Here is a 26,210-nt window from a genome sequence, read left to right as displayed (position 1 = left end):
AGCTTTATCCCTTAACACCTTATACTGTTTCAGGAGTCTGTCACTAAAACTACAAACAGCTCTTTATGCTGACATGATTGTTATAGGGTCTCTGTCTTGGGGAAATGGAATCAAATACCATCTGAAGAGCAATGTTGAGATAAAGTTTGTTAAGCGGAGAGACAAAGTAGCTAAAAAATCTGCAAAAAAAAACCTCCCAAATCACTCTCTGTCATCCCATTCTTTCTAACCTCAAGTCAGCACTTGATTCAGAACCGTAATACACTCTAGCTTCAGTCTCAAGGTGGGATGCCTAGGTATTCTCTTTTTGGCTGAAGATGTTAGAACTTACGGAAATAACCCCATTTCTCTTTTTCTCTTTGTCTCAGTGACCAAACAGATCCCTTTAACCGTAGTCCCCTCACCATGGACCAGATCCGGCCAAACACAGAACTAAAAGAAAAAATCCAACGGTGGCTTGCAGAGAGGAAACAACAACAAAAGGAGCAACTTGAGTAAATACTGTGACCTAAACAAACCAAAAACCAACCCCAGAGTGTAGATAAACAATTGTTTGTGGTTTCTCTCTTTCTGGTTCTGTTCCTTTCCTTTTTCTTGCTTTCTTTTTTTTTCTTCACCCTTTACTAAATTAGAGAACTGCTCTTTCTCAAATTATGATAATTAAAATTCTTAAGAACTTTACAGTGCTCCTGGCTTGCAGGAAATTATACTTATAGCATCACCACGTTTGGAAATCATCACTAATTTTTACCCTTTGTTATATCTCTTCCTGTACTTTCTTCTTCCTTTTCTTACCTTAAATTACATTAACTTCAACTACTAAAACCTCCTGCCACTCTACTATTTCTCTTCCAAGAACTGCTCAGACATCTTCGGTGAGCACTGCTTTTAAGTATATGATGTCACGTATTGACAGCTGATATCAGAAAGTCCTGTGTTATCAAGGTATTTACTAGACTTTATGACCCAGACTTCAGCCCTTTTCCTTGTTACAGCTCTGCAATGTTACAGAATAACATTTTGTATAAAAGCAGATACCTTGGGCTTCCCTGGTGGCGCAGTGATTGAGAGTCTGCCTGCTAATGCAGGGGACATGGGTTCGTGCCCCGGTCCAGGAAGATCCCACATGCCGCGGAGCGGCTGGGCCCGTGAGCCATGGCTGCTGAGCCTGTGCGTCTGGAGAGACCACAGCAGTAAGAGGCCCGCGTACCGCAAAAAAAAAAAAAAAAAGCAGATACCTTGATGTTTGAGTAGATTTTTGAATAAGATGAAAGATGACATGAAAAAAGGAATCTTATGCAACTTCAGTTGGTAGCTCTTAGTTTTGTGTTACATTGTAACTCAGAGACACCTTGGAGGCCAAACACTCCCCCATGGAGTTGTCATTACCACAGAAAATTTAGCCCTATAATATTTTTAGGAGGATTGGTAGAACAAATTTGCAGTTTTGACACTTTATTCAGAAAATTCTGAGGTGAAAAAAGAAGGCTGTTGGGCCCTTTTCATCTGCTGGAAATCAAGGACTAGGCTTGAGTAGAAAAGTTAGGCAACAAATATTGTAACTATGAAAAATGTCATTTTAAGACACTAATATCAGCAGTATATCTCAGTGTGTATATATATATATATATATATATATATATATATATATATATACACCTACATACACACACCATGTACATTTTTATATTGGTCTAGTGCAAACAGAGTACCACTTTATATTATCTCTTCCATGGTAAGATGTATGCAGTGTGTGGCCATGTTTACTTACACTTATTCTAGACAAAATTCTGAGACTGTAAAATGTATATAGTTAACGTTTGTTTGGGCTTATGACCTGACTTCTAAGAGCTGCTTCTAACTCAGCCTTAGGTCATCAATTAACAGAGCAGGAATTTGAGCACAACCTTGTCCACAGACCATTTTAAATACCCACTTAGGCCTATGTAGTTAGTAGATGGATGGGCCCCACTTTTACAGGTTGAGCTTGAGTTCCCTACTCAGTTGTGCAACTTAACATGCTGAGTGAGGCACATTCCCCTATGGACTGTCTACATCACTATCCCTCTAAGCCCCAAAATATAACTAACAAGAAAAGTGGTATGATCTAGAAACAGGGGTCATTGCTTCATTTAGAGGATATTATTGTTAACCACGACCTCTTTCAAATAAGATGGTAGTTTTACGGTAATCCAACACAAGTTGTTATAAGCAGTCCTTGATGTGTTTTTGATGGTATCAGCTGGAAACCCTCAAGTCAGAAGGCATCCCACACTAGATATAAAGTAGATGTTGCCTATTGCTGTGCTTATAAATGAAAAAGGCAGTCTAGGACTCTCGCAAATGCCAGAATGTAAGATAGTAATTCAGTATGCTCCCTGGGTCTTTAAGGCATGGGTTGACAGGATTTGTTTATTTTCTTAAAATGAGCTTCTTTTCATATTTATTATCCTCCTTTACTTCTCTGAGAATGAACTGTATAAAATAAGCTTCAATTTATTTGCATTTATCTTCCAAACCCAATGTAGAAGGATATTTTCATTTTTAAAAGAAGTGGGGAAAAGACCAGAGTTTTATAGGAGAAAATTGGAGGAAAAAACGGGCACAAAACCTCAGAAGGCAGCTGTTCCCAGCAGCTTTCTAGTTAACAACCTCTATGCTGCCTCTTGTATCTGTGTCTGTATTCTACTTCTGTATTAAGTTAAGTCTTCAGATTGTAAGCCTTTTCTGGCAAGGTTTTTTGTTTTTGTTTTTGTTTTTTAAAAATCTCTTTTCCTGAAACTTTTTATGAATGGCTGTGGCACCATTAATGCTGCTGAATATCTATAAACTCATCACAAAGGCAAGTGCGTAGCTTAAGGCCACTATTGGTAAGGAAACCAAGTGTCCTCTGTGCCTTTTTCCTTTCCTTGAAGTAATTTAAGACATCCCAAAAATGCGACTAAAAAATTATGATCGTGGTACAACATGGTGCATATGTGCACTCAGAAGCTTAAAGAGGGCTTGTGTTTTCTGGAACTCAGCAAGCTCTAAATCTATCAGAGCAGACTTTCTGAGATACCTAGTTTTATGTGTTGGCTTTGCTAGCGTTTGATAGGAAAGTGAAGACTCTAATCAGCTCTAGTATTGCTTACTAAGAGGGTAATACTAAACTTGGAAAATTAAGTAGGTTTTATCAAGCAATCTGGGTTTGTTTGTTTTTAATATAGTTTTTAATGGATATGTGAAAACTGAAAGAAATGTCAAAGGTTTTTTAATGGTGCAGGTGAAGGTGCCAGTTGCTATTTGGTATCACACTCTACAAAAGCTTCATTACTTTATTTGATGCTGGTTACTAAGCAGCCATTGCACAGAGCATAAGTCGACTGGGTGCCTTTACAAGCCAGAGGCTGATGCTGCACTGTTGATGTCATATGAGGAAATAATGCACATGCTCTAACTGCTTGGAAAAGAAAAAGAACCTAGAAACAAAATGAAGAACAAAACGACAAAAAGTTTGATTGAAATAAAACTTGATCAACGTAACTGTATTTTGGAACATTCCAGGAAGGTTACTTCTTGTCATACTTGCCTGGGGGTGTTTGTTCAAAGCTTGTATTTAATAAATGAACATCTGACTTAACCTTTGTTATCACTGCTTTATTACAGTATCAAAAGCTAGTGGCAGTTCCAGAAATCCCTCTGAAAACTTAGAGGGCTCTGAACTTTACTTTTTTTTAAAGGTCGTATCAAATGTGTGGTCTGGCCGACCTAACCTGCCTTACCAGGCTTTTGGACCCTGGAGTTATCTTCAGATGAGTCTCAGGGCACGTTTCTTCCTAAGCAGTTCACTTTTGGCTTCACTTTTCTTCATCTGGCCTAAACCCCAGGTCTTTCATTTTAATCATTCACTATCAAGTTTCCCTTTCTTGCCCCTTGTTTCTGCACCTCTGCTATGTAAAACCTCAGCCCAGATTAACCCAACCATTTCCCTCTGCTCCAATATCCCAGCTACAGGCTACTGTTGGAGAAAAATGACACAAACTTTAGAGTGGTGTGACCAACAACCCTTCTGTGTGTCCTTAACTACAACAGCTATTCCAAACTTTAACTTCTTTCCTTAGATTTTCTCCCACCCTCCCACTTAACCCTCACACTCAGATGACCTTGCCTTCTACTTCATAGATTTCAGAATTTCCACTTTCAAACTTCTCTTCCATCATCGCATCTGTGGAAAAGGCCCCACAGTTTCAAGGCTAATCCCTCCAATCTTATTTCCAGCCTCATCAGGAATCTTGTCAATCCCGCTTCTCGATCTTCAATCTTCCCCTTGAGTTTCGTAACTCACATTTGGTTTTCTGGCTGGTCTTCCTTTATAGCCATATTTCTTCACTCTGGCTTCTATCCTAATTGAAACTGCTCTAGCTAATGTTTCTGTATTGCTACATTAACTTCCTCATCCTTAATTTTACTTCTCTGGAGTATCAGGCAACTGAATCGCTCCTTCACTGAAGCGCTGTTATTGACTCCTTGATGTCACTCCTAATTTTTCATTCCACCTCTAACCATTCCATCAATCAGAGTTTTACTTCTACTCAGGCTTCCCCGGGTCCATTACTTATTGTTTTTCTCATCAAATGCCACATCCCTACGTATATCTTTCCTTCCAGTCATATTAACTATAAAGTTCAACTCCGTAGGACACAGCTGTTCTGTTACGCATCAACCCAAGGATCTCCTTCTCTAGGAAGTCTTCCCAGATCAGCACCACGCCCAATCCGATACTAATGCCTCTTCTCTGTTTACATTGCAACCTCATCAGATCCCAACTCTGCCACTCACTAGCTACTGTGGCCATTTACCAATGCCAGTCTTAAATGGGCACACTACCTAACACACAGGCTTTCTTTAAATTCCAAAATGCCTGACAGACTGAAGGCCCTCAGTAAATGTGATTTTGTTCCTTATATCCCCGTAGTTCCTTGCGGCTGGTTAGGGAATTAGAGGAATTGGATTCCAATCCTAATACAGGATGCGGGGGAGACCAGGATTACACCTAACTGTCCGTGTTTGGCCTAGGACCCACCCTCTCTGCCTTTGTAAGGCGATCATGTTGGCCTAGAAAAGTCGCAGCGGTGCCTTCCAGCCCTAACTTGCCTCGTTCTCTCTGAAAAGCTGCAAAATCACCCTGCGCAAAAAAAAAAAAAAGTGGAGGTCTGCGCCGCCGCAGGGCGCATGCGCCATCCCTCTCGCGCCGGCCTTTCGGGGACCTCCCTGAGCGGCTGCCCCAAGAAATGCCTGTTTCTCTGCGGAATTCCGTTGTTTTTTACGTGATCTCTAGTCTCATCTTCTCGTACCCACTTTCTCATCTGTGACTGAAGAAAATGAATTGGCCCACTGAATTCCGGAAAAATACTAGGACACCTAAATATCTTGGACCGGCGCGGAAAGGGGAGGCCTGACCTTGGAAGCGGAACGGGGTCCTGCGGAAGGTCCTTCCGGGAGGGTGACATTCAGCCGGCCGGTCGGCGCGACGGGCTTTCCGTCCTAGAACCATGGCCCGGTTTGTCCGTAACCTCGCGGAGAAGGCCCCGGCGCTGGTCAGCGGTGAGCGCGGCATCAGCCCGCCTACGCGGGTAGCCGGGCGGGTGGAGAGGCCTGCGAGGACCCGAGGGGAGGACGCGGGAGGCGATCACCCGAGCGGCCGGCGGGAGCCGCGGCGGGCACGGCCTGAACGTGGAGGCTGGGCGGGGGCAGGAGGCGGATTGGCGGCTCTTCTCTAGCTTTTCGCTGGCCAGGCCTGCGGCTTGGGTTCTGTCTACAACCTAGAGATTCTGAATTCTGACCGCAACAGCGAGCGGAGGGAGTGTGTGGGCAGCCGGGGCTGCCCAGCAGCCGCCGCCATGACGCCCTTCGATCTCCAGGAGGAGGAATAGAGAGGGGATGGCTCCGCTAGGAGAGCGTGGGAGACGGCAGGTAGAAGTACATGAAAGCACAGAAATGCGGCCGCATCAGCTTGTCTGCTTCTCAGTGGAGTATGTGGAAGTCTGCAGAATTTTTAAGGATGGGTGACCTTTGGAACGTTGCCTTTGTATTTTGTCCTGGCCAGATCCTGAGATACTTCGCCTTTAATCTAAGGGAATTTTTAGGTGAAATTGAGCTTTACGAACGAATATTCCTGCCCCGGTAAGCATAGGAAGGGATATTGGTAAGCAGCAATGTTTATTACCATAGGTTAGCGTTCGTGGGGATTTTCTGTTCGAAAAAGCTGGATGTATCCTTACTGGTAGAACGCTGTGTTTCAAAACAGCCCTGAGTAGTCACAGCCCAGGGTAGTAATCTTATGTCAGTAAATATTTCATTTGTCTCCTGTAGCAAGCTATTCGTTTTATCCCCATAGTGAGATCAGTTAAGTAGACGGAAGCTTCTTCGCTAGATGTGCTATATTCTAGTAAGTGGTTGAAGCGCAGATCTCTGAACGGCTTTCGCTCAAATTTTCTTCGTTGTCTCCTCCCTTTTCTCCATCAGCAGTCAAACAATGAGTTACTGAATGCCTGACAGTGTCACATACTTTAAATACTTGATCCTCTTCTACAGAACCCCACAGTCCACTACTATTATAAGTTTACACACTTTACCAAAGAACTTAAGTTTACAACTTGACTAAGATAAAGCTCTACATTTTTACATATGCAAGGAGAAGGAATAGTGGCTTGATTATTTGGACTTTGTGGTTGATTTGAGGCAAATTTTTTTAAATTTCAGGTGGATTTTTTTCTCCTACCAGGGCTTTCACATCTTTTCGGTGGTGCATCTTGGGGAATTGCAAACTAATTTTAATGATAATTTACAAAAAGAAAAGTAATGTGAAAATAATTATGAAATATATCAACCATTTCCTCTGTTACTATGAATAATTAAAAGATACAGGTTGTTATTCTTCCAGAAGTACTCAGAAAGGAGAACTCAACTGGGGCCAGAATGTTAAAATGGAGCTGTATTTTGCTTCATAGCTTAACTCAGTGTATTAAATGTTAATGTTAAATATCTAAAATATTGCTAACTGTATCTGTTAATTCTCCTGGAGGACAAAGACACTTACAGAAATCAGTAATTTTAATTCATCAAACTTCCCTGGAAAGGTCATAGAGTCTGGGGGTTTTTTTTGGCTTTTGTTTTTTTTTCCTATTGACTAAACTTGAGACTTTATTTGGATTTCACCAGCTTTTTGAGTTAATCTCTGTCTGTTCCAGGAACTAGTCCAGGGTACCACAGTGCAATGAGTTGTCTATCTCTCTAGTCTCCTGTGTGACAGTTTCCCAACCTTTCCTTACCTTTCATGACCTTGACAGTCTCAAGATGTCTGTGTAGGTATCTGTCTAGGTATCCTTTAGATATTCCCCATTTTGGATTTGTCTGGTGTCTTTGTCATGATTAGTCTGGAGCTATGGGGCTGTTGTTGTTTTTTTTTTTTCTTTGACCGCACCTCGCGGCACCTCGCGGCATGCGGGTTTGAACCCGTGCCCCCTGCAGTGCAAGTGCAGGGTCTTAACCACTGGACCGCCAGGGAAGTCCCTGGAGCTATGGATTTTGAGAAAGAATACCACAAAAGTGAAGTCCCCTAATCACATATCATGATGTAAGTGATATCCATATAACATCACTAGTGAAGTTAGCTTTCATCACTTGGTTAAGGTAGTTTCACTAGGTTTCTCCTAAAGTTACTGTTTTTTCCTTTCCATACTGTATTCTTTAGAAGCAAGTAACTAAATTGGGGGAGGCAGGGGCAGGATTCTATCTCCTGTAAGAGGGAATATTTACATATATTTAAATAGAATTCTTCTGTGAGAAAGATTTGTCTCTTCTAACCCCATTTTTTTATTCAGTCATTTATTGTATGGACTCACATACATTCATTTCAAACTTTGTACCTCCAGTAGTACAGTAGTATGTTATTTATTTTGTTGCTCACATTGTTCCAGCTTTGGTCATTGAGAACTGTCACTTTGGCACCTCTGTCCCTTCGACATTCCCCTTTACTTTCTGGTACTACAAGATGCTTCAGACTTTTTTTTTTTTCTTCCCCTGCTATGCCACATGGCTTGCAGGATCTTAGTTCCCTGACGAGGGATTGAACCCGGGCCCCGGCAGCGAAAACGCAGAGTCCTAACCACTGGACCGCCAGGGAATTCTCCAGATTCATCTTATGTATCCTCTGCCCCAGCCTTAGAATTAGCCATTTCTCCAAGGAACCCTAGTTCCTTTTATTGGACAGTTGTATTTTGAAACTAAGATCTAGGTACTGGATATGTTCCTTGCCACTAGACTATGCTAGTCACCCCTTATTCATGGAACGTAAGTTTCAAGACCTCCAGTGGATGCCTGGAACCACAGATAGTACTGAATCCTATATATGCTGTTTTTTCCTATACATACATACCTATGATAAAGTTTAATCTATAGATTAGGCACAGTGTGCTTCCCTGGTGGCGCAGTGGTTGAGAGTCCGCCTGCCAATGCAGGGGACGTGGGTTCGTGCCCCGGTCCGGGAAGATCCCACATACCGCAGAGCGGCTACGCCCGTGAGCCATGGCCGCTGAGCCTGCGCGTCCGGAGCCTGTGCTCCGCACCAGGAGAGGCCACAACAGTGAGAGGCCCGCGTACCGCAAAAAAAAAAAAATTAGGCACAGTAAAAGATTAACAAGAATAATAAAACAGAACAATTAAAATACTGCAGTAATAGTTATGTGAGGGGGGCTCTCTCAGAATATCTTATTGTACTGTACTCACCCTTCTGATGAGTGAGATGTTATAATGCCTACATGATAGGATAAGGTGGGGCAGATGATGTAGGCATTGTGACACAGCATTAGGATGGAACAGGGACAGCACGAAATTTCATCATACTACTCAGAAAGGCACACAATTGAAAACTTACGGATTGTTTAGTTCTGGAATTTTCCATTTAATATTTTCGGACAGTGGTTGACTGCAGGTAACTGAAACTATGGAAAGCAAAATCAGATATGGGGAGACTGTTGTACTAGAATATCATTGCCTCTAGGCCCTCTCAGTGGACAAGGAGGTGTGTGCGTATAGATATTCCTCTACTTAGAATAAAATTACGTACCAGTAAACCTATCACAAGTTGAGAATATTGTAAGTCGAAAATGCATTTATTACACCTAACCTACCAACATCATAACTTAGCCTAGCCTACCTTAATTGTGCTCAGAATACTTACATTAGCCTACGGTTGGGCAGAATCACCTACCACAAAGCCTATTTTAGAAAACAGTGTTGAATATCTCACGTAATTTATTGAGTACTGTACTGAAAGTGAAAAACAGAATGGTTGTGTGTTGGTTGTTTACCCTCATATCACATGATAGACCAACTGCAGCTTGCTGGCACTGCCCAGCATTACAAAAAAGTATGGTACCCACTATCGCTAGCCTGGAAAAAGATCAAAGTTCAAAGTATCATTTTTATTGAATGTATGTCACTTTCACACTGTAAAGTTGAAAAATTATAAGTTGAACCATCAAAAACTGGGGACCATGGAGCTTCCCTGGTGGTGCAGTGGTTGAGAGTCTGCCTGCTGATGCGGGGGACGTGGGTTCGTGCCCCGGTCCGGGAAGATCCCACATGCCGCGGAGCGGCTGGACCCGTGAGCCATGGCCGCTGAGCCTGCGCATCCAGAGCCTGTGCTCCGCAACAGGAGAGGCCACAACAGTGAGAGGCGCACGCACCGCCAAAAAAAAAAAAAAAAATTGGGGACCATCTGTATATTCACCCATGGGTGTCTGTATACACACACACACACACACACGACCATTGGACAATGTGGGGATTAAGGACGCTGACCCCCATGCAGTTGAAAATCCAAATATAACTTTACAGTTGGCCCTCCATATCCACAGTTCCACGTCCATGCATTCAACCAACCTCAGATCGTGAAGTACCATAGTACATATTTATTGAAAAACATCCACATATAAGTGGACCTGTGCAGTTCAAAGGTCAGCTATAGTTGTTTCTTATTGATCAATCTGTATATAAAACTAAACATGGGTTCATAATGAATGTCTCCAACTCTAATCCAGTACCACAAGTTTTGTTCTTTTCTTCCACATCTATAACTTCCCTCTCTTACAGTGTGAAACCTGGCTCCCATCATCCACCATTCATTTACTTATATTTTGTTCATCCCTTGTATACATGTAAAGGAGTTTCAAACTTTTTAACCTAAACTCCCTGAGAAACAAATTTACCAACTAAAGTACAGTGTTTGTGTACATTGTACTGATTTGTTTGTTTATAAAGAATAACATATCTGTATGTTGAAGATAATTTTAAAGACTGTTGACTGTTAAACAAGACTTTGTTCTCTTTGATGGCACCGTCTTACAGGCGTTGGCAGTTCTATTTAGAACTATCTGTTAGAGCTTTGGGTCCCCTTAAAGATTTACCCATGGCCCTAAGCCAGAGGATGATGGAGATAGTAACTTTAAGAGTAGTGAAATACCTAAATACAGGCAGTTAATAATAGGGAAAGTACCAGGAGCTTTGGGTTATCTGTCTTTAAGCAGTAGACACTTTATGGATGTTCATGTATTTGTGCTGTTTTTGTCATGCTGTCTTGTAATTTTTTATATAAAATACCTTTTCTTTTGCTGAAATCACTACCATAGTCTCACATCTACCCTGGTCGTTAAAAATTTTTTTTCCTGAAATAGTAAATACCTTGAGGAATTTCAGCTTAATAACAGTTAAGTTTTGGCTGCTTTTAACAATACATGTAGGCTTTATTTTTATTATTTGTGGTATTTTGAAGGAGGAGCAGCTGTGCTTTTGTTAATCCAGCACATATTGATGAGGATACCAAAAATGGGTGCTAATTGGTATAATTCTATCTGGATTTGTGGCCAATATAGTGACAAGTTTTAATCTTATTCTTAAGGATGCCATTCTACAGAGCTCCTTCCCTCCCCTTCTGCACCTCTTCCCTCCAAATTTTTTGGTCTCTACAAGACAATATGATTACATTGCTGCTGTCTTCTTGTTTTTGAACACAATTTCTGGTAACTTTATAGTTAACTAGATTTGCCATTCGTAAATGAAGTACTAGTACTCTGGTACTGGCCACTAGTGAAGTCCTGGCATAATTGAATGTGCTTATAGCTTCCTGCCTGATTGAACCGCCCTGTGACACAGGTGTTCTGCATCTTTAAAAGCCTCTGGTTTCCAGGGAGCAGCTTTGACTTTTCACACCGGGTGCACATTTGGTACAAGCATTGGATGAATGGGATGCATGAATAAATATTTGTGTCCAGCCCACACATCTGCTTCTTTCGGTCTCTAGTGAGTTCATCCTGGTTTTGTTTTGTTTTGTTTTCCAGCTGCTGTGACTTACTCGAAGCCTCGATTGGCCACATTTTGGCACTACGCCAAGGTTGAGCTGGTTCCTCCAACCCCTGCTGAGATCCCTACAGCTATTCAGAGCTTGAAAAAAATTATCAATAGTGCTCAAACTGGTAGCTTCAAACAGCTTACAGTTAAGGTAACTATGGGCTAAATGAAAACGTATGTGCATAAAAGAAAATGTCTCCCCTTGGGATTTTTCTGATTGTTTTGATTAATATATGTATTTTTCAGTGAGGCTGAAACCAACATAATGAGAGATAATCTCTTTTTTGACTGTGGAGAAAGATACTTTGTAATTTTGTCATCTGGGTTGAAATAATTGGGCTATTTTATGTCTTAGTTTCCTATTAATCTTATAACAAAGAAGTGATCATTTTTACTGGGCAGCTTTTTTTTTTCCTTTCCTATTTGTTTAGTGTACTAAATAGAATGGCTTGCTTTGCTGATTCTGTACTTTTTTTGTCTGTAGTCCTAAAACTATCCCCAATTTGGCCAAAAGCTCTCTTGGTCTATATCACAGTCAAGCAGCTAACACTCATGGAGGGTAAAAATACCAAAACCTAGAAGCATATAATATGATGTGAAGGGTGGAGATAAAATCTAAAGACTTAAGAATTCTAAAGAATTGGAACTTGAGGACTTCCCTGGTGGTCCAGTGGTTAAGACTCCTCTGTGCTTCCAGTGCAGGGGGCACAGGTTCTGTCCCTGGTCAGGGAACTAAGATCCCACATGCCACTCAGCACATCCAAAAAAAGAAAAAAGAATTGGAACAAATTCACTTCCAGGTGCTAAAAGGAAAAGGCCCAGTTTTGTTGTGGAAAGGTGTTTTTTTCAACTGGAGTTTCAAGATCCATATTTGTGCTTGTGTGAACCGCTGTTTTCTGGAGCTGTGTGTGTGTACTTTTTCTCTTTAGGGCAATAAAACATTGATCTGTGAAACTAATTACTGAATACTTGGAAAGAATTAAACCAAATAATAAATGAATAAAAATTATGTCTAAAGGGAATGATAGAGCCCTTCAACTTTCAACAGATTTTCTTTGGCCAGACTGTTTCTCTGTTCAGAGACTTGCCTTCCTATAGCCATCCTTTCATATGAATGCCCTGTCTAAATGTGGCAGCTATTTCCAGGATGTGGGTTGTTTTAGGGCTCATAAAGTGTCTCATAAACTAATAATGAAAGGGTTAAGTCAGTTCAGGTCTTTAAAGAATGCTTTGAAAGAATTTATAAGCTCTGGCCTACTTACCTTACATAATTGAAAGTTCAAGGGTTCTCAGCAGTTAAAGTTAACATCAGTAATTCTTGACTTTGACTAAAACTCCCCTTTAATTTGAATAGCATCCTTATATTCTCTGTCACTTAATCCTGGAAAAGAATAGTTTTAAATATATAAGAAAAAAATGTACATTAAAATTTGTGCTTCTTTTTTCAGGAAGCTCTACTGAATGGTTTGGTGGCCACTGAGGTGTGGATGTGGTTTTATGTTGGCGAGATCATAGGCAAGCGTGGCATCATTGGCTATAATGTTTGAAGACCAGTCTTTGCTTTATTATTTGGGTGTTCTTGGACCATGTGTGAGCAGACTGCTATTTGAATAAAATAAGACAATGTGTCAGAATCAGTGTTTTCTCTGTCAAGCACTACATGGAAGGTCACAATTTCTCTTGATATTAAGTTGGGCTGTCTTTTGCTTTAATACATTAATACAGCTCTAAATGCATGTCTCTGCTTAGCCTGCAATTGGAAAGGATAGATATGAATATACCAACCTGGTACATATATATATGAGGATAGCATTTTACTTTGAAGTCTTGAAATAAATGATATTTAAGCTTAGTTTTAGAGAAGTTGGGGAAAGGCTTTGAGAAAACAAGAACTTGTTCCAGTAGGAGAAAAATAATACCATGTGCCAAACATGGTATATACTAGTTAAATCACCTAGTATAAAGAATACAATTTGGACTGTTTTTCTTTGCTAAAGTCAGAGAAAGACCCCTTTGACAACAGCTGTGTCTGTAAATGTAGGGGTACTTTTTGTCAATTTGAATATAGCTTCCCCAAAAGAGACCAGCTGGGTGATATTCTGTGTGTCTTTGTAACATCTTTAACACTAGGACAGAGAATGAAAGCAATGACCTATGTTTTCAATTTAATTTTGATATGTTATTAATCTGTCTTTTTTTTTTTAAAGACCTACCTTTACAAAAATAAAATATCCTATAGATATTTAACAGGATTATAGTTTAGTATCGTCCGTGGGTCAAAATAATATATTATGTCCTGAAATAAATACAAGTGATTGGTATCAGTCTGTCATCTTGAGCCACTTTATTGGGGATTTGGGAGCGACTTAATCATTCATTGGCCTTTCCTGGGGTTCTTACCATCTATGAATGTCTCGTTGGTATGTTTCTAAATCTGTTGTAACTCTCTTTGCAGCCACTGCACAACATGGAATACCAGCTGATGATAAGCAAAAGATGATTGCATATTGGAAAAGCATCATGGCTCACAATATAGTATTAATCCTTTGATAGTATTGAACCTTTATCCCAAATTTACCGACTGGTTTTGAACACTGCTGCTTTAGCCAATAAAGGGCACAGCTTTTCTTTGTGATAGGCAAGAACTCACCAAGGAGAGACTGCTACTCTCTGAACTGTGAAGTAATGCCTAACTTACTGCAGGTGGTCAAAACTGAAACTACCTCTTTTCAGAAGGCATTCAGTAACTTAAAATATGCATAGCAACAGACAGAAAAGACACTACTACAATAATGGTGATTTTCATGAATTTTTCTACTGCATATGTGAGTGAGCAGTGCAATTAATTTTTTAAAAATTTAAAGGTATGAGATCAGCTAGCACTAGTAAGAACCTACAGAGGGCAAGTCGATTCATGATATGTAATGTGACTTTATTTTAACTACATGGCCACACCAGAAAGTCCTCAAAATAAATGTTTACTACTCACTCCACTGCTACTTCCTCCTCCTTTGCCGTATGGCACAGCTCTGGTGTAGGGTGGCTAATAGTGTATGTACAGAATTTCCTTGGTTAAAATAGCAGTGGACTATGAAGCGGCCACTTGACTTCTGCAGGCCTGTTACTTTTTGTCCTCCTAAACCCCAAAAGTCTTGCCTCCTAGCAGAGAACTGTTCAGACTGTCTTTCACTGGATTTTTGCATGCCAGGTGTTTGCCACTAGCAACTTAAGTGAAGTTAAGTTTGAAGTCAGATATTTTTGGTGCACCTCCTAAATCCAGGTATGCTAAATGGTAGAAACATTCATGAACAAGACTGTTACCTGTTTCACAGAGCTTGATCTGGTGAGACAGGTAACTAAGCATGCAGCTAGAGTACCATGTGGCTTGTGAACGGAAACCCATTGAAGGACTTAGACAAGGCACAATCCCTGCCTTCACTTTGTATAGTCTAGCAGCAGCGGGCAATTTCACATCCATTAACAAAAGCTAGGGTAGAAATATGCATGGGGTGCATGTGGTCTTAAAGTTATTATACATAAATTGTCAATAACAGCAAAGCCTTCCTGAGGCTTGCATTTCAAGACCACATTGAATGTGATTCTGTCCACGTTGCATACTTAATTCTCTGTTCTATATGCCTCAGCATTACTCTCCTTGGATAAGCTTCTTTTTTCTTTTCCACTTATCTTTTATATACCTAAGTACATATTCTGCCCTGATTTCTAAGGATAGCTCAATATAATTTACTTTTTTAACATCTTATGTTTGTATAGCACTTTACATTTTCACTATCTCATTTAGCCCTCAACTTCCCTCTGAGGCATGTGGCACAAATGATAGACCCACTTAAGACATTTTTGATCAGAGGCATACTACAGCCACAGGAGTTAGTTTGTGCAAAAAATCCCCTGGTCAGTAATGTGTTAAGAAGTCAGGAACTAAGCTGCAGAAACACTCAGTGATTTGGCTAGGATCCCATGAGTAATCCGTAGAATCGCAAGTTGGGCCCAGGTGGTGATCCCATGTGTAGCCTCTGCCCTGCCTTCACTCCTTGTAGACTCCCTCACGTTTTTCATGGTTCCATTCTGCAGTGCTTTCTGTATATCCTCAGTCCTTTGCCCTACTGTCAAGCTGTTTAAGCTTTCTTGGCAAATCAGATGTCAGCCTACCTAATCTTATATAAAGTGATATCTAGCTTTGTGAGACTTAAGTATTTCCTAATTAATATGGTTTTCATTTCTACTGGAATACGAATTGGTATGATCAGGATGACTCTTGAGATAAATACAGTAGCAATTCCACCAGAGATTCCCTTACCAGGGAACTTAACACTAGGCCTGCTTACCAAATGAAAGGCCCCGATACTATTAAAATACTGATAAGTACATGCAAGGCCCTTGACAACATGCCTTCAGCCTTGGTGTAATCACATTTTGCTACCAACCAGGGTTTCAGCCACACAGCTTCTAACCAGTCCCCGTAAAAACTCAAAAGCTTTAAATCTAGTTTTCAGATTATGTACCCACTGCCCCTGATGGTTGCAGTTTTTTACCAGTCACCAGGCCACTCTTCTTTATTTCTTGATAAGTTTTTTTTCTCCTGGCTTTCTGTCATTCTACAAAATGGGTTCCGTCTTAATTCTTGGCCATTTCAACATACACGTGGATCAGTAGTTTTCAAAGTAAGGAAACTTGGTAATGAAAATTCTCAGGTTCTACCTAGGAACGGGGGATGGGATCTGGCAATCTCTGTTTGAATTGGCTCTCCGTTTAATTCTGATGCATGCTAAAGTTTGAGAACTATTGACATAAATTGTCCTTCCAACAAACTGGACTCAGTTCCCTTAAGTCCAATGATTATGTCTCACCTTCCCTGGGCATTCATTCCTGTCGTTACCAAGGAATTTCAGCCACTCCATAGTTTCGGTTTCACGCATCCCTCTCTCTGACCACCTATAATCTTCCCAGCCCATTCCCTGTAATATCCCAGCTATATGAATTTGGAGTCACCATGACCATCAATAAATTGATGCTGCCATCTCCCTCACCACCTCGATGTCCCCTCTTCTCCCGGCTTATTTATGTTCTGTGGTCAATCGGGATCACTCTTTTGAATAAACCCTGAACTTCTTTCCCTCTCACTCATTTTGTTGTCCTCATTTGCCAAAACCACATCCTCGGCTAAGTTTGCGTAGTCCGTACTTGCACCCATGTAGCTGAATGTAGCTGGGGGAAACAGCCAAGGTGGCTAATCTCACTTTATATTCATGATCAGAATCTTCAGATGGTACCTAGTACTACCTGACAACCACACTGTGTTTCCTTGGGCCACGGTTATTTCTGTGAGCAGATGACCTTGCTTACTACTTAACTAAGAAAACTACAGCAATTGAAGAACTTCCATTGGCTCCCACAGCATCATTCTCACAAACTGTCTGCACCCATAAATATTCTCCACCTTGCCTATACTAGATAGTTCATGTGCCTTTTTTTTTTTTCTCTTTCCTTTTGTTTGTTTTGGCCCTGTGGCTTGTGGGATCTTAGTTCCCTGACCAGGGATCGGACCCAGCCCCTCGGCAGTGAAAGTGCAGAGTCCCAACGGTCGGACCACCAGGGAATTCCCAATTCATGCTCCTTTTTAAAGCCAATCCCTCCGTTCAATGTCTGTGCTATCATTTCTCCCCTTTTCCTGTTGTTTTGTCTGTTGTTCCTGTGAGTGTATACACATCCCATCTTTTACAAAATTAGCCCCCTTTTGCACCAAAACACCTCAAAAGTTGTCAATATTCAGGGCCTTCCCTGGTGGTCCAGTGGTTAAGACTCCACGCTCCCAATGCAGGGGGCCCGGGTTTGATCCCTGCTCAGGAACTAGGTCCCACATGCCACAACTAAAGATCCCTCATGCTGCAACTAAAGATCCCACATGCCACAGCGAAGATCCCGTGTGCAGCAACTAAGACCCGGTGCAGCCTAAATAAATAAATATTTTTTGAAAATTACCGATATTCAGTGTCTCCAAATCCTGTTCTCCCTTCAACCCGTTCCAATCCAGCATTCATTCCTACCACTCCACTGAAACTGCTCTCTGACACTTTAAATGGGTCGCTTCTCAATCCTCATTTTACTTGCTCTTTCAGCAATATTTGACTCAGCTGACTATCTCCTCCTACTTCATGCACTTTCTGATAGACTGGACTTCCAGAACTTTCCTTTGGCCTTCCTTCTTCCTTACTTTTTGTTCACTTCTCAGTTTCCTTTTCTGGTTCCTCCTTTCCCTGGCAGCCTGTCTTTGGAGTATCCCAAACATAAGGCTCAGCTCTCTCGCTCTCTTTCTCCCTCTCTCTCTCATCATTCCACTGGAGATCTCATCCAGTCTCCTGGTTTAAGTGACGCCTCTTAACTGATGACTCTCAAACTTATAGCTCTAGTCCCTACCTCTCCTCTGAAGTCTAGGCTTATATGCCACTACACCTCCACTTGGGTGTTTAATAGACATCTCAAACTTAGTATATCCAAAGTGAACTCCCGATTTCCTTCCCCACCCCCATCCCAAACCTGTTCCATAGTTTTCTCCCTCTCAGCTGATGGCAACTCTATCCTTCCAGTTGCTCAGGCTAAAAACCTTTGGCGTCATCCTTGACTCCCTGTCTTTCATGTTCTATATCAATCCTTCAAAAAGTCCTATTGGTTCTACCTTCAAAATACGTCTATTTCTTACCACCTCCACCACTAACACCAAGGCGCTATCATCTCTCACTGGGATTGCTGAAATGCCCTCTTAAATGGCCTCCTGCTGCCAAGCTTGCCTGTCTACAGTCTATTTACATCAGTCAGAGTGATTGTATCAAAGTGTAAGTCATACCATGTCACTCCTCTGCTCAGAACCCTCAATGGCTCCCGCCTCAGATTTGAAGCTAAAGTCCTTACTGTGGGCCACAAGGCCCAACAAGATCTGGCTTTCCATTATATCTCCGACTTCATCCCCCTCTACCCTTCTCCTTTCTCACCCTGCCCCACTGGCCCCCTTGCTCTTTCTCAAACTCACCAGGCAACTCCTGCCTTAGCACTGACTGGTTTCGCAGTTTGGAATACTCTACCCCAAGATCTTCCCAGGGCTGGCTCCCTCACCTCATTCAGTATTTTCAGTGTGGGCTTCCCCAAACATCCTAATTATAATTGCAAGAAACCTCCCTCCAAATACTCTTTTCTCCTACCCTGCTTTTTTATCCCAAAAGTTCAACTTCTAATATTCCACATGATTCACTGGATTATTATTTTACCTTGCTAAAATAAATGAAAGCCCCACAAAGGCAGAAATGTTTAAAAATCTATTTTGTTCACTGATACTATCCCAAGCTCCAAGCACATAATCACTCAATACAGATATGATGAATAAATTAATTTAGCCATTAATGAATCTATACCTTTATAAATGCTGTTCTCTCGGCCTTTACCCTCTTTCTACCTGTACATCTCTGTTCCACTTCGAGAAGTCTTTTCTGATTTTCCCAAACTGCTTCCCTTTCCCCTCCTGTTGGGCCTCTTCTAGCACACATCACTGTACCCTAATGACACATTTACATTTGTTTATTCCCCTTGCTAAGCTTTTTAAGGAAGGTACAGTATCTAATTCACCTTTGTAATCCTAGCCTATCCCATTATCTATCTGACTTGTCTATAGTAGGTTTTCAAACAGTAAAACAGCCAACTCTAGCTTACTGTGTTTGGTGCTAGGTTGATAAAACAGAGTTTAGTGGCAGTTTGCCACAGAGGGAGACGCAGGCCTAGGGGACTCATTTCCTGAAGGCCTGCAGGCTGAGACTGCTACAAAGCTGATGCCAGCTGAGTCACTCCTGCATCTCAACCTCTAACAATGAAACTCAGAGATCTCCATCCCTGATTATCAGCCCTTCTCTACTAAGCAAGGTTAGTGCAGTGCTACCTTCACAGAAGGCCTAGGAGGGAAGAATGAGGGGTGGGCAGCAGAAGATCCTTTACAGAAGACCTAGCCTGAAATCTGAAAATCCCAGAAATCCCTTAGGAACTGATCATCTTAGCTCCCTCTTTCTTTGCCACACCTGCCTTTCAGGAACTATACCCTTCGGAGAGCTGAAAGAAGTACATCATATATAAGTTTATAGCACCACGCTATTCCTCATAGGATTTACACATGCAGCGTATGGGTGGATTTTTTTTAACATTTTTATTGGGGTATAATTGCTTTACAATGGTGTATTAGTTTCTGCTTTATAACAAAGTGAATCAGCTATACATTTACATATATCCCCATATCACCTCCCTCTTGTGTCTCCCTCCCTCCCTCCCTATCCCACCCCTCTAGGTGGTCACAAAGCACCGAGCTGATCACCCTATGCTATGCTTCCCACTAGCTATCTATTTTACATTTGGTAGTGTATATATAAGTCCATGCCACTCTTTCACTTCGTCCCAGTTTACCCTTCCCCCTCACCGTGTCCTCAAGTCCCTTCTCTACATCTGCGTCTGCGTCTTTATTCCTGTCCTGCCCCTAGGTTCTTCAGAACCATTTTTTGTTTTTAGATTCCACATATATGTGTTAGCATACAGCATTTGTTTTTCTCTTTCTGATTTACTTCACTTTGTATGACAGACTCTAGGTCCATCCACCTCACTACAAATAACTCAATTTCGTTTCTTTTTATGGCTGAGTAATATTCCATTGTATATATGTGCCACATCTTCTTTATCCATTCATCTGTCGATGGACACTTAGGTTGCTTCCATGTCCTGGCTATTGTAAATAGATATGGTGGATTTTTATAAGAATTATATGTTGGACTTCTTGCACAAAGTAAAAAAGGTTATCTTTAGAGCCTCGAAGTTTTAATGCATTCCAGTGTTGTCAAATCCAAAAGCAATTCAAACACTGTTGTGTGGTTTTGAATTATAGACTACTTGTTAAAATAGCTATTGTTTCCCCTAAGGATTGCCTGCATTTTTACCTTGATGTCATCTCACTTTGGGTCTCAAGAGTTTAGGGAAGTTAATAAAACAAGTGAATAACTATAGTTCTGAGATAACAGTGAATTCTAACATGATGGTAGAAAAGTGATTACCACTTTTTTTTTTTTTTTTAAGTGATCACCACTTTTGATGACCTTCAGGTGGAGTAATGGAACGAAAACCATGTAAGCCCAGGATTGTTGTTTTGGGGAGTTTTTTTAAAGTAATGTGAGGCAAATAAATATTGTCAGGAGTGATATTTTGATCATCATTACTTTGCTTTGCTTGTTTGTTTTTTAATATTTAGTTAGTTGCACTGGGTCTTAGCTGCAGCACGTGGGCTCCTTAGTTGTGGCATGCAAGCTCTTAGTTGCAGCATACATGTGGGATCTAGTTCCCCGACCAGGGATTGAACCCGGGCCCTCTGCATTGCGAGTGTTGAGTCTTATCCACTGTGCTACCAGGGAAGTCCCTGCTTTACTTTGAATTCTGTTATGGTTTCATCTGCCTTGAATATTGAGAGCAGAAGAATGCTTTATTATGTGATACCCACGTTACTGCTACATTAGGGAAACTGATTTCCACTTCTGTGCAGGCTCCAAATTTCACCCCCGCTGCACTAAGGGTAAACACTGAAGCCAAATGGCCCTGGATTTGAGACCCTTGAGTTTGTTTGCTCTACCTTCACCGTCTGACACCACCACCCCCTCCACCGCCTGCCACCGCGAGCCACCCATCGCAGAAGAAAGCTGCCTCTAAACACTGAGTAGCAAGCCTCTCAAAGTTGTCTGTGGAAAGGCCCACCTAAAGAACACATCAGCAACGAAACCCTTTTTCTTTTCTCTCCTAAAATGGTATCCGTAGCTGCATGTTTTCCTTATTGCCAGTCTCAGCTAAGGCAAAGGCCTGGTGCAGGTTAGCAGAAGCCACTCCGCTTAGACGTTTTGAAACAAAATGTTACTCTCCTCACTGTTCAGTGCAGAATGAAACGATGTGGAACCATTCGCAGTGAGGTGAGTGAGTCAGGGTTGAAGGACTGGAATGCAGGACTTGATTCCTGGTTTCCGAACTCTAACTACATCCTCTATATGCTTGGATATTTAACCTGGTCATTGCACCGTTAGGGGCAGGAATGGGGAAGGGGGATGGTTTGCTTTTTATGTGTTTATTCAGAAACTTACATCTGAACTCGAACCCACATGTAAGACACTTCATTTCAACTCTAGCAGGAGCAAGTGATGATTCATAACGTATTCTTTGTGTCTGAGTCCCATGATTTTTCCTGGGTCTTAAGCAATAGGATTGTCTAGATGTTAATAGAGCGGACTCAGAACAGAGAAGAGAATGTGGCTGAAGAGAAAAGGCTAAACCCTAATCCTAATTATCTTAAAAGTCAAGTTAACCGGTGATCCTTTAACAACCTAGTCTCTACCCATAATGTTTCAAAATAAATTCTCAAGTTTTTAAACCTGATACCAAGTTTTTAAACTTGGTATCAGAAGCTCATGTAACTTCACCTGTTAGAGACATTAATAAGCGTAGCTTTTAAAGCAGGCTTACTTTTTTTTTTTTTTTGCGGTACGCAGGCCCCTCACTGTTGTGGCCTCTCCCATTGCGGAGCACAGGCTCCAGACGCACAGGCTCAGCGGCCATGGCTCATGGGCCCAGCCGCTCCGCGGCATGTGGGATCTTCCCGGACGGGGACACGAACCCGTGTCCCCTGCATCGGCAGGTGGACTCTCAACCACTGCGCCACCAGGGAAGCCCTAGGCTTATATTTTTGTATCAGATTATGAGGTCTGCCTTGTGCAATGATGGCCATGCTCTCATGGTTTTGTTTGTTTGGTTTTTTACATCAGTTATCTTCCAAAAGATATACAGTGAGTATTTTTTTTTTAAAGATGTTGGGGGCAGGAGTTTATTAATTAATTAATTAATTTTTACTGTGTTGCGTCTTCGTTTCTGTGCGACGGCTTTCTCTCGTTGTGGCAAGCAGGAGCCATTCTTCATCGCGGTGCGCGGGCCTCTCACTATGGCGGCCTCTCTTGTTGCGGAGCACAGGCTCCAGACGCGCAGGCTCGGTAGTTGTGGCTCACGGGCCTAGTTGCTCCGCAGCATGTGTGATCCTCCCAGACCAGGGCTCGAACCTGTGTCCCCTGCATTAGCAGGCAGATTCTCAACCACTGCGCCACCAGGGAAGCCCCTACAGTGAGTTTTTTCTTTTAAGTCTAGGAATAAACTAAACACAATGCATGCGTTGTATTATAGATTCAAAAACATGTCAAAACAAGCTTATTCATCTAGCCTTGAAAAAGATAACCTTTAGGAAAACTTCCAGCCCAGTCATGATTGCTGAAGAGAAAATAACCAAATGCTTATTTCTCAAAAGGCTTCTTCAAGTGACCATCAAGTCTAGTCTTTCAATGCTAACATCTTCACTTGTGGAAATTCATCTCAGAATCAGGAATTGGTAGCTTCCAGTTCGTCTGAGAATATTCCTCAATCAACAAGTTGTCCACCTAGCTAAGGGACAGCTTCCTGGAATTAAGACTGAAGAACCTAGGTTATAATTAACTCAGACTTCCTCCTCCTCTTGTACCTTGGCCATGACCTTAATCCTCACCTAGAGTTTCCACCCCATCTATGGATAAAAATTTGTTCTAATTTAGACCAACTGAACTCTAGTCTTGTTAGCCTAAGGTGAGTTAGCATTGGTGGCTGAAAGGAATCCTAAACCAATTTCAGACCATTTAGTTAGACTTTAAGCATGACTCAAAACACTCTAGACATATCGGTGGGAGGATAACATTGCTCAGTATTACCCTTTTTCTGTCTGTAGTTAAAAAAATTATTTTTATTTGGTAATGTTAGGTCTAGTGAATTTTTTCAAAGTAGTTTGGAGGCAAACAAAATGTTTCCAGTTCTAGGAACTGCAGCATTGACAATACACAGAAGTAATTAAAAGGAGTGTTAAAATGGGAAGGGCTTTGGAATTTAGCAGCTTTCGGCGACATGGATTTAAAGTCATATTTAAGTGAGAATCAGTAGGTCCATTGACTTACCTAAAGATCCCAAAGCCTTATATGGTATGATCTCCTTGGCTCTTAAAACTTCACAAGAGATAAGGTTTATGGGATAAAGAATATAGAATCAAGTGTTTGACAGGCATGGAATTTGAGATTCAAAGAAGCCATTATACACCTTCGTTCACATGACAGTCTTTGAGAAAAGAGGAGTGCCTTACCTATTACATTAAGGAAAAATAGAAACTGTCTAGCAAGGACTCCTTCAGTTTCCTCCCCAACCTCAAACTGATCTATTTCTTCCCTCCTTTCTCCTGTCCTAGAGGAAAACATTTAGAACACTCTTTCCGAAATTATCCTTCTACATTTGCTCTTGCTTCTCTGCCTTTCCACTCTTCAGTGATCTGAAGAGACCTACCCATTCTCCATTTTCCTTTGTTCATTTATTTATTTGTTCAACAAACATGTATTACACTCTTGTTATAGGGCATATTAAGTGCTTGGGATACTGAAAATAAAAGACACATATCCTACCTTCAAAGGGCTCAAAGGGAAGGGGTAGCAAAATAAACAATTACAAATCACACAATTATGATACATCATGTAAAGATCAACAAGAGAAGTCTGCATATTATGCTATGGCTGTATACACAGGAGAGGTTGAAGAATGCTGGGGTAGAGGGGCTGGCACCTGAGATGGGTCTAGAAGTTAGCCAAGAGAACAAAAGGGGAAAGAAGGACTTTTTAGACAGAGGGAATAAAATATGCACCAAAGCAGGACTGTAGGAGAGAATTCAAATTTAATAAGGCAGGAACACAAGGAATAGATGTGTGTTGGAGGAAGGGGTGAGGGAGAGTTAGACCAAATAACACAGGATCTTCAAGATGATAAGGAATTATTAAAGTATTTTAAGGATGGAAGTAATATGGTCAGATTTGCATTTTAGGAAGATTAATCTTCTATCAGAGGATGATTAGACTGGGAACTATAGCAGTTATCCTGAAAAGAAATGAGCAATTGGAAGTGCACAGTGGTGTAATTAGAGGAGGCTGTACAGAAAGAGGCAAACTTTGGTGTAAACAGGAATTTAGTTTAAGGACATACAAGTGAAGATGCCCAACAAAGTGTTGGTTCTGTGTGTCTGAAATTGGAAAGAGCGGTTAGTGCTGAAGGTGTAAATTTGGAAGTAACAAGCACACTGCAGGGACAGGGGCCTGGCTTCTGAGATGAGATTGCTTAGGAAGAATGGGAAAGCTCCAGGAGGGGACGGTAGGTGTTTCTGTAGGTTTTGTTTATTGCTGTATCCCCAGCACCTACAGCTGTGCCTGGTATGTAGTCAGCACTCAGTGAGTATTTGAATACATGAATGATATAATGAAAAGAAAAGAGGATTAAGAACATAACTCTGAGAAACATCAACATTTAGGGATGGACACAGAAAAGAAGCCACTGAAGGGATCTGAGATAGAAAGATTAGAGAGGTGGGAGGAAAAGCAAGAAGGAGAGAGTGGGGTCATGGAAACCAAGGGAAGAGAGCTTCCAGAAGTTCAACCATGCTGCAAAAAGACTAGGTATAACAAGAACTAAAAAGTCTCCATTAGTTTTAGCAACTAGAAAGTCATGGGAGTTTTTTGGTGGCAGCAGTTTCAGTCAGGGTAGCGGGCGGCCGGATGATAGTGTTTGAAGAGTATGTGGAAAATGGGAAGGAAGTGGAGGCTCTGAAGGTAGATGATTCTTTTCAGAAACTTGGCTGCATCTTCATTAAGCAATTTTTTCTTTCCTTTTTCACTGATACTTTTCCCTGAAGCTATAGATAGGCTCCCTCTCTTAAAAACAAACAAAAACACCATCTTCCCTTTAATTCATTCTCAAGCTATTGACCTTTCATTACCCTTCTTCTCAAGCGAATGGAAGTATGTGAGTGTATCTTGAATCCTCTTTCTTCTGTTAACTTTCCCTTTCATTTATTTTCTGACCTAGGCAGCCCTTGTAATGTATCACTCTGTAATGACTATATATATACCATAAACTTGTTCATTTACTTATCCATTCATCCTTGACTCTTTTCTTTCTCTCCCTACACTTAGTACATCAACAAATCCTTACTCTATCTTCAAAATATATCCTGAATCTGTCCATTTCTCATCACCTCCGCATTACCACCCAAGGCCAGGACATCCTCATCTCTCACCTGGACCACAGCAGTCACCTGCCAACAGATCTCCCCACCTTCACCCTTGCCTCTCTATTATCTATTCTTATACTAGCAGCCAGAGTTATCCTTTCAAGTATTAAGTATTTTGTCAGTCTTCTATTCAGAGCCCTCCAGTGGCTCTTCATCTCATTTCAAGTCTCTGTATGAGCTGAAGCACCCCCTCCCCCATTGCTTGGTTCAACACATTTCTACCACTGTTCCCGCCATTGACCTGACTGCAGCCACACTGGCCTCTTTGTTGTCCCCTAACACACTCCGTCTCAGCCCATCTGCATTTGGTTTACTCTCTCACTTCCTCAGCACTCTGTTCAAATAGCCCCTTAACCCAAAGGTCTCCCCTGGCCAGCCTTCAAAAACAATTGCACCTTAGCCTCTCCCAGCTCTCTACCCTCTTCATTGTACCTACAGAGCACTTGTCACCAGCTGACTTATGATAGTAACTTATTTGTTGTTTGTTTCCCTTCACTAGCCTCTGAGCACCTACAAAGTGTCCCTACCAAGAGCACCTCCCTTGGAGAAGCAGAGACAAAGATAACTGAGGAACTATTCCTGCCCTTGAGGAACCCACACTTCAGTGAGTCATACAACCTAACAAGTA

General features: G+C 41.4%; 2 protein-coding genes across 3 annotated transcripts in view; both read left to right on the top strand.

Annotated features, from left to right (window-relative positions):
• The window catches only part of UBE4A (ubiquitination factor E4A), a 32,888-nt gene extending 32,320 nt beyond the window's left edge, over positions 1-568 (top strand). For both annotated transcript variants that reach the window (XM_065881434.1, XM_065881433.1), the window contains one exon: positions 369-568. In XM_065881434.1, coding sequence (XP_065737506.1) covers positions 369-498 — 130 coding nt within the window. In that variant the 3' untranslated portion in view covers positions 499-568. The remainder of the gene's footprint in view (positions 1-368) is intronic.
• Positions 569-5,474: 4,906 nt separating this feature from the next.
• Positions 5,475-13,028, top strand: ATP5MG (ATP synthase membrane subunit g). Its single transcript, XM_065882764.1, has 3 exons — positions 5,475-5,586; positions 11,382-11,542; positions 12,840-13,028. Exons 1-3 carry the CDS (start codon positions 5,535-5,537, stop codon positions 12,936-12,938), a joined length of 312 nt encoding a protein of 103 aa, XP_065738836.1. The 5' UTR covers positions 5,475-5,534; the 3' UTR covers positions 12,939-13,028.
• The last annotated feature ends 13,182 nt before the right edge of the window (positions 13,029-26,210 follow it).

Source organism: Phocoena phocoena, chromosome 8 (genome assembly GCF_963924675.1).
Source record: "Phocoena phocoena chromosome 8, mPhoPho1.1, whole genome shotgun sequence".
In the NCBI taxonomy this organism is placed as follows: domain Eukaryota; kingdom Metazoa; phylum Chordata; class Mammalia; order Artiodactyla; family Phocoenidae; genus Phocoena; species Phocoena phocoena.
This window is presented reverse-complemented; position numbering and strand designations above follow the sequence as displayed.

What these genes read in the sequence shown, in the direction of transcription:
- ATP5MG (XM_065882764.1), top strand. Translation starts at nt 5,535, where the DNA reads ATGGCCCGGTTTGTCCGTAACCTCGCGGAGAAGGCCCCGGCGCTGGTC. An exon ending in GGCCCCGGCGCTGGTCAGCG is followed by an intron (nt 5,587 to 11,381) that starts GTGAGCGCGGCA and finishes TTTGTTTTCCAG; the next exon opens with CTGCTGTGACTTACTCGAAG. An exon ending in TCAAACAGCTTACAGTTAAG is followed by an intron (nt 11,543 to 12,839) that starts GTAACTATGGGC and finishes TTCTTTTTTCAG; the next exon opens with GAAGCTCTACTGAATGGTTT.